The sequence below is a fragment of the Carassius carassius genome, chromosome 43 (assembly GCF_963082965.1).
Source record: "Carassius carassius chromosome 43, fCarCar2.1, whole genome shotgun sequence".
NCBI classification, from domain to species: Eukaryota; Metazoa; Chordata; class Actinopteri; order Cypriniformes; family Cyprinidae; genus Carassius; species Carassius carassius.
Genome location: NC_081797.1, coordinates 1,447,501 through 1,456,785, shown reverse-complemented (window position 1 = coordinate 1,456,785; position 9,285 = coordinate 1,447,501). Strand labels below are relative to the sequence as shown.

Sequence of the window (9,285 nt, the reverse complement as noted above, 5' to 3'; positions counted from 1 at the left end):
AATTCATTGCAGAACTGCTTGGAGTTGAATGTCTTTTCAGTTTCACGTGTTTATGATCTGTTTATTGGAGAAAATGGCATCCAAAGCGTGAATCACACAGGCCTGATTGACTTCCTGTTGTTCCAGCCGCTCAGATGCATTAGTGTGTGAAGAGCCCAGAGGACTGATCCATTGAGAGACGACCTCGGCATGAAAGAGGAGAGAGACCTTTCACAGCTGCTCTCACAACCACAGGCTCTTTACACTCTCTCAATGAGGACGACAAAGATATAATAGCTTCAAATGAGTTCACATCAACTAATGTTTCAGTGACTCCACTTCATCAACGACTAATTCTGCCTGTTTGGGAAAACCATGCAGACTATAACACACACACACATCATTTGCAATTATCATTTATTTTTGGAATATAAAGTACGATGTTTCATCAGTAAACATCTTTGAGTTTTCAAGGTTCTTATTTTGTAATTGAATGCATTCAGTTCTCATAGATATGTTAAACCACATCTGCATCACTGGTCTTAATATCAGGAAGAGTGTGAAGGATTTGACCGCTCCGTCACACTGTTATAACCGCAGTGATGTGTGTTGTTCATCTGATTAGTCACAAGATCATTTCTTGATCTATAACCCGAGTGTTAACACACATTACATATTCATCGGAGCTCAGCCTGCATGCTACCAGCGAGGCCAATGAAACTGCAAATTTGATTACATGTGCCCTTTGGCTCTGTGTCGAGGGGACAAAGAGAGCGGCTGTCTGCGGCGATTAGCATGCCCAGCATGAGGTGATGTTTCCCCCAAAAGACTGGCCCGGGTCCCCCCTGCGCTGGGACATGCCTGTTTACATCCAGCAGGTCTGACACACATCTCCAGCACATCTGACTGCGTTTGGACCCAGAAGACATATGCAAAAAAACAAGTGTAATCTTTAGGAAGACAGTGAAACTTTGCAAATGCTTTAAAAACCTTTTTCAGATTTTTTTGCAATCATTTTTTATGAGATATGCACATTTTAATATTTGTAGATATAGAGTCTCTTTTGGCTTGTGGCAAAAGTAATGTAATGTTCACAGCTTTTTCCCTGTAATGTCGAACAAAAGCAGATTTTGGTTTTATGACACTTCTGCTTTGCAACAGAAAATACATTTTTAAGTGAATTGTACATTTAAATTAAATTAAATTTTTAATTTGGAAGACATATTTAAATATCATTTTATCCTAAAATAATAATCATTTGCATCAAAAAGATTTAATTGTTGTCAGAGAGCATTACATTTACAGTTGAAATATAAAACATCATTATTTTTGACATCATGGTAATGCTCATTAATGTTTTTTTTGAAGAAAATAATCTTAGTGATGCTAAAACTTAATCTCTTCATGTTTTGCATTTTAAAAGGTCTGTTTTTTTGTAATTCTCAATACTTATGAAATCATCCTTTTCTACAAAACGCTTGTAAAAAACAACTTTTTAAATTTATTTACCGTAAATTAAAGACAACTTAAATACCATGTATCACTATTTTTACACATTATGGTAAAGAGATTTTCTTTTTTTAATTAGATAATTAATTAGAGTAACATTCTTTATTTTTAATAAAATAATCCTAAGTGTGCTCAAATTTGATTTTATCTTTTAATTTTTTACATTGTATCAAGATTTTGTTTTGTAATACTGTAATACCATAATTTATTGTGTAAAATTATTGTTGAAATTAAATTATGTAATTTAGCATACAGGCAGTAATTTAAAAAAATACTGATTAAATAATATATAATTTTTTAAAACATTAATCACATCATTATTATTTTTCTATTATTAAATTAATTAATTAAGGGAAAATGATCTTAATGATGCTAAAATTAGGCTTCATGCAAAATCTTGTTTCTTATTTATTTCTTCTGATTCGGGGTTAAGAAATTCAGGACGTGTTCTTTAAAACTTTAAGTGCGTTTCACACATGCATTAATTATTGTAAAGTAGCACTCGTTGATTGCAAACAAGCTCTCAGTGTCCGCAGCTGTGAGGACGGCCAACAATAAAGTAAAGAAATACAGTCCACATTGATAGACTGAGGCTCAGATTCTCTCAAAGGCTGGTGCTGAAGAAAGATATTACTCTTTACTGCGGCCGGGCTCTGTTTGCTGTGCAAGTTAAACTTTGGCCAGGAGTCCATTGTCTCCCGTGTCTATCATTTAATGGGAGCTTTGACATAATGAATGAAGGGGTTCCACCTTCTGTCCCCCAGAAAGAGCCGGTCTTATCAGAGCCAATCACAGCGCGCAGCATTGTCTCCTTTGTGCTTTTTAATGAAGTTAACTCTTCACACGAGAGGAGAAACTCTTCTGAGCGCTCCAGACTGGACGAGGAACCTGAACGACATGGCTGGCTTTCCTCATCCGGGATTCGGGAATTCTGGGAAGTGTTTTCTGATAGAGAACCTGCTGCGTTCCCCTGTGCCGGGTGTTCGTCCCAGGAGGGTTTCGGGGCCGCTGAAGGACAGGTGTGTGTCTCAGGACGGGGAACCAGGTCAGACACCGTCAGGTAAAAACACCTGCTGTTACAGCTTTTATCAATATTTGATGTATATTTTTTATATTTATATCTTATTTGATTTTAATTTAGGTTTTTATAATTTTTGTTACTTTATATGTGTTTTTTAATTCATTTTTAGTTTGCTATTTTAATATATCAAGATCAATTTAATGAAATATTGCCTTGGCAGCTAACTGAAATAAGTCTACCTTAAAAAAATATATATATTTAAAGTATTAGAAATTTTATTTTAGGTTATTATAGTTTTTATGAATATTTAATGTATATTTTTTATTTTTATATCCTCTGATTTAATTTAAATTTAATTTACTTTTTATTATTTTATGTGTTTTTGTTGATTTTTTTTCAATTAATTTTCTATTTCAGTTTTTTTTTTAATATATCAAGTTCAATTTAATGAAATATTGCCTTGGCAGCTAACTGAAATAAGTTAAACTTTTTAAATATTTTATTTCAAGGAACAGAAATGTTGTTTTAAATTATTATAGTTTTTATGAATATTTCATTTTAGTGCTGTCAAACGATTAAACAATTTTTTTTATAATATAAGTTTGTGTTCTGTGAATATTTATTATGTATGTATAAATACAAACACATGCATGTACACATCTTGAAAATATTTACATGTATTTACATGTCTATATTTACATTTATATAATTTATATGATAAATAAATATATTTAATAGCTGTAAAAATAATCTGAAATATTTACATGAATGTGTGTGTATTTATATATACATAATAAATATACACAGCACACATACATGTATTTTGGATGCGATTAATATTTTTGACATTAAATTAAAATCTTTGATCTGTTCAGATTCTCAATATCTTTATGAAAACACTTCTACATTTACAGTAAAATGAAAGTTTAAAAAGTCAAAATTTTTCACTGTACATCAGCATCAACATTTTAGAGTAAAATACTGGAAAGAGGATTTTTTTTATTTGTTAATTAATTAATTAATTCTTCCCTTCAGGAATGGGAAACGGTTTTATATTATATTTATTTTATATTTATTTATTTTAATTTTCATATAATGTATAAAAATACCAAGAAAAAAATATTAGATTTAGGATGTTAGGTTTTATATACATGAAATATCTTTATAATATTTCATTTTATTTATTAATATAAAGACTACATATATATATATATATATATATAAATATTATATGTAGTCTATCTTTTACAATATATTTTTAATGTAAGGCTTTATACTAAGGCTTTAATGAAATTATTAGTATACTGGATTTAGAAAAATATTACAATCACATTATCAATCACAACACTGTCAACATACTTGTTATTTACCTGCATATACTGTATTATGTTGTTAAACTTAATCACTTTTAACATATATGGACATAACTACACACTGCATAAATATTATTTACATGCTGCTTTGTTGTTTAGCTACTTTTCAGAATCAAATCACATAATTACAGTCCATTCTGCACACTATCACAATAACATCTAGACATGTATAATAATTAATTATTGAGTATTTTCACATGATTGAATAATGCTATGAACTGCTCATGTCTATTTTTAACAAGATTTTTGAGCTGCAGATGTGTTTAAAGCTCAGTTTGTACTCATCTGTATCCAGTTATCATGAGAGCTGTTTCTCTGCCCCGCTGCTCTGGATCTGGACCTGTGATGACTTCTGCTCCTCTGTGCCCTAGTAAGACACACACACACACACACACACACACACACACACAGACACAGACACACACGCACACACGCACACAAACACACACACACACACACACACAGACACAGACACACACGCACACACGCACACAAACACACACACACACACACACACACACACACACACACACAGACACAGACACAGACACACAGACACACACGCACACACGCACACAAACACACACACACACACACACACACACACACAGACACAGACACAGACACAGACACACACACACAGACACACACACACACACACACACACACACGCCGTGATGGGTAATCGCTGCACACATTGTGATGTTCCCTCTGCGCTGGCCAGGGACTTCAACAATGGCACGCTGGCCGATTTTATTCCTTCCCCTCTTTCGTCTTTTTGTGAGGTTGAACCCAACCTCATCAATGAAGATGAACTGGTGCTCCACTGCAGCCACCTCTAGCTCAAGGACTCTCTGAAACACACATGACAATATCAGAAATAGACATGGAGTGGTCACTATTGTGAAGCTCAATCATTATGATTACAATATTGAAATATGTATAATTTACAGTAATGTATACAGTGCTGAGAGTATGCATCAATTGTGCACATAGTTATGTCGCAATTCTTTGACTCTTTCTGAATTGCGTTCAAATGGCACCCTGTAGACCTGCTTCATCCTGAGATGATTTCTGCGCAGGACACGGTCCAGTGTTGATAAGCTTACCCTATCAATATTTTGAAATATGTCATTGTTTTCTATTATCTTTCTTTGTATTTGTCGTAATGTTATGGCATTGTTTTCTAGGACCATGTTAATGATTTGAGTTTCCTGCTCAGGAGACAGAACACGTTCCCGACCGCCTTGTGTTGGTAATCTTTCAGTTCTGCCAAACAAATACATAGTAAAATAGTGTAAATACAAAGTAGGTATACATTTCCTATATACATGAAGCATACTTTACAGCATTTTTACAGTCCTACAGAACAGTCCACAGGCAATACTGTACTACTGTACTCATTAAACACTGTATTTATATGTAGTACTGCAATTTTCTAGTGAGAGTAGATTTCTTACCTATTCTCATTTCGGAAAGTCCGGATGATGGATGCCACAGTGTACCTGCTCAAATTTGGCTGTACTCTTTGCCCAGCCTCCCTCATTGTTAGACCACACGATCAACTAAAGTGGCTCGGATCTCATCAGAGATTACGTTCCTTGGCCTTCCTCGTCCTCGTCTTCGTCCCCGTCTTCGTCCCCGTCCTCGTCCCCGTCCTCGTCCCCGTCCTCCTCCTCCGGCTCTGCCTCTGTTTCCAATGTTGGCATCCATTGTTCCATTGAAGAGCTCACCTGTTGCCCTTTTATGCTAAAGCTCTGATTGCTAATTGTAAAACTGTGTGACGGGTGTTTGCCCATGTGATGAGTCAGTGTGCATATCTGAATGGCAGTGTGTTCCTTGTGAAAACAAGACATTTTCCGCATGAAAATTGTGCCTAAAGGAGAGAATTGTGTGTAGTGTTTTGAAAAAAGTGTGTTTTAGAACTGCAGTTTGAGTGTAAAGCAGGAATTGTGCTTGTAGTTTAGCAGAATTGGCTCAGGGGGTTGGTGAATGAGTTACATGTTGTGGTCATTGTGTCTCAAGTACCAGAAAATGTGTGTAAACAATCGAGAAAAACTGTAACATTCACTTATATTTTGCATTGTATAATAATAATAATAATAATATTGTAATTTAATAAAATTATAAATTATTTAGGCTACTAACATTTAATTTATACATAAAATAATCCTTTATTTTATGTCCTAACTTTTATGTCTGAGATGTTTAGACATAAAAGAAAAAATGTACATGTATTTTATTTATTACGGAGCCCCACACATGACATGCAGGAAAAAATAAATTCTCCGTAATTAATATATAAAGAGTTTAATATTAAATAGTTAAATATTAACTATATTACAGTTTTTTTTTTACAGACGCTGGGACACATTTCTCAACACGCAAAACTCTTCACACAGTGAGCACAACTGAAGTCTATTTGGGCTAAACTGAGGATCGATTATCATTGCTTTAGCACAAAATGCATTCAACCACTACATCTCTCAAATTTCATGAATCATTTTTTCACTCAGACACAACAACTGCCGAAACTCTTTGTACGTACAGGCCAGTTTACACATGCTTACATACTGTTTTCACAACTGTTACACTTATGTTCAAAACAATAACATAATACAAAACTGAATAAGACAATTTGTTACATTTCTACAGTAATATTTGAATGAAATATATTTTAAATCTTAAAATTAAATGCTATAAAAACAATTGGACAATTAGTAGATGAGCATTACTATTGTATCTGTATCAGTGGATGGTGTGGATACAATTTCTTCTATTTTGGAATTACAAAAAAATGTAAATAAATAAACGACATAAAATATTGACAAATTCTGCATCATGTCTGATTCATTCCAGTAACATATATTGCAGTGAATTATAAACAGAGATGTGTCCTTGTTTTACACAAGAAACAATGTATAATGCTGCATGTTGTTAGTGTTTTTAGGTCATTGTTTTGTGGCTGACAAACTGTGTCTGTCGGCTGTCAACCTTTGCTAGTGTTCTGGAAGAATGAGTTGATTTGAGACCTGAAGAAAGGGAAATGAACTGCTTTGCCAAGCTGAAAGTTGGTTCGGAGAACTGTGTGAAGAGTTTTGCAAAAGTGACCTAAGTATTGAGAAATGTGTCCTAGCGTCTGTAAAAAACTGTAAATTACAAGTATTTAATCTCTTATGAAAATATTTTTCATCATTTTGTCACCACCTTTCTTTCATATATGTAAAATATGTATAAATAAAAAAAAATATTGATATATTTTATTATATGTCAAATGTATCAAAATATTTATATATTTAATTTGTATATACAAATATCTTATTTATATATAAAAGTTGTCATACCTTTTCTTTTAAATAAAATAATAATTATTATTCTTTAAATATTTGATCTATTAATATGTATATATTAATATGTATTTCTCAACTTTTCCCTAAATTATCAAAACTTTATTTCCAGGTTTAAACAAATGACCTCACTGTACATTATTATGAGTGTGACTGTTAGTGAATTCAGAGATATCTTTATGGCTGGACTGGGTCTCTTCTATCTGGGCCTCTGCTCTCTCTAAGAGTCAACACCTCGGTGAAGACAGATCTGTCAGATTGGGGTGTTTCAAAAGCCTCCCTGAAAACAGTTTAGTGCTCTGACACTTTCCCACAGTGCTCTTGGCGCTCTTCTCCGTGACCAATCGGTGCATTCAGAGCGACCGCACACATGTGACCCCGCCGCTGACCCGGGATCGTGTGAGACGCTAATCAGAATCACTTCTCCGGCCTTTTTGTTCTCGCTAATGAAAAGCAGAGCTCTAACCCCCCCCACATCCATCCATTCTGTCCACTTCAGGCCCCCGTAGACATGAGGCCCTCAATAGAAATGACTTTTATAGACTTTTTTCCAGCTCATCTCCCTGTACAGAGAATGAGACGTGTCCATCTCTTGAAAGGAAACACTGAGAGCAGAAGATAATGTGATATGCATCATCTGCTGCGGGCGTGTTGGCGGGGCTGAGGGTCAGCTGACCCTTTAACAGGGCGTTTAAGTGGAAACTATTTAGACTCAATAGTGAGCAGAGAGCATGACTAACCTGCTTACTCACGCCGCTGACGGTGGCCGCTCTGGTGATTTGTCCAACACATTAAAAAAGCATCGCTGAATGTGTTCAGAGCTCCTGAGAGCTGTATTCATTCATTAAGGCCTGTGTGTGTGTGTGTGTCAGTGCGTGTGTGTCTGTGTGTGTGTCAGTGCGTGTGTGTGTGTGTCTGTCTGTGTGTCAGTGCGTGTGTGTGTCTGTGTGTGTGTCTGTGTGTGTGTCTGTGTGTGTGTCAGTGCGTGTGTGTGTCAGTGTGTCAGTGCGTGTGTTTCCGTGTGTGTGTGTGTGTGTGTGTCTGTCTGTGTGTCAGTGCGTGTTTGTGTCTGTGTGTGTGTCAGTGCGTGTGTGTGTCTGTGTGTCAGTGCGTGTGTGTGTCTGTGTGTGTCAGTGTGTCAGTGCGTGTGTTTCCGTGTGTGTGTGTGTGTGTGTGTCTGTCTGTGTGTCAGTGCGTGTTTGTGTCTGTGTGTGTGTCAGTGCGTGTGTGTGTCTGTGTGTGTGTGTGTCAGTGTGTCAGTGCGTGTGTGTGTCTGTGTGTGTGTCAGTGCGTGTGTGTGTCTGTGTGTGTATCAGTGCATGTGTGTGTCTGTATGTGTGTGTGTCAGTGCGTGTGTTTCTGTGTGTGTGTGTGTGTCTGTCTGTGTGTCAGTGCGTGTGTGTGTCTGTGTGTGTGTGTGTGTCAGTGTGTGTGTGTGTGTCTGTCTGTGTGTGTGTGTGTGTGTGTCTGTCTGTGTGTCAGTGCGTGTGTGTGTGTCTGTCTGTGTGTCAGTGCGTGTGTGTGTCTGTGTGTCTGTCTGTGTGTCAGTGCGTGTGTGTGTGTGTGTGTGTGTGTCTGTCTGTGTGTCAGTGCGTGTGTGTGTCTGTGTGTGTGTGTGTCTGTGTGTCAGTGCGTGTGTGTGTGTCTGTCTGTGTGTCAGTGCGTGTGTGTGTGTCTGTGTGTCAGTGCATGTGTGTGTGTGTGTGTGTGTGTGTCTGTCTGTGTGTCAGTGCGTGTGTGTGTCTGTGTGTGTGTCTGTCTGTGTGTCAGTGCGTGTGTGTGTGTGTGTCTGTCTGTGTGTCAGTGCGTGTGTGTGTCTGTGTGTGTGTGTCTGTGTGTGTGTGTGTGTGTGTCTGTGTGTCAGTGCGTGTGTGTGTCTGTGTGTGTGTCTGTCTGTGTGTCAGTGCGTGTGTGTGTGTGTGTGTGTGTGTGTGTCTGTGTGTGTGTGTGTGTGTGTCTGTGTGTCAGTGCGTGTGTGTGTCTGTGTGTGTGTCTGTCTGTGTGTCAGTGCGTGTGTGTGTCTGTCTGTGTGTCAGTGCGTGTGTGTGTCTGTGTG

The 9,285-nt window shown here is 36.8% G+C and overlaps 1 protein-coding gene across 2 annotated transcripts in view; it reads left to right on the top strand.

The window, feature by feature from the left end:
* Positions 1-2,149: 2,149 nt before the first annotated feature.
* The window catches only part of LOC132125150 (homeobox protein DBX2-like), a 12,107-nt gene continuing 4,971 nt past the window's right edge, over positions 2,150-9,285 (top strand). The window contains exons 1-2 of one of the 2 annotated variants that reach the window (XM_059536403.1): positions 2,150-2,533; positions 4,178-4,252. In XM_059536403.1, coding sequence (XP_059392386.1) covers positions 2,224-2,533; positions 4,178-4,252 — 385 coding nt within the window. In that variant the 5' untranslated portion in view covers positions 2,150-2,223. Of the gene's footprint in view, positions 2,549-4,177; positions 4,253-9,285 lie in introns of both variants that reach the window. The other variant, XM_059536402.1, reaches the window with a different exon arrangement.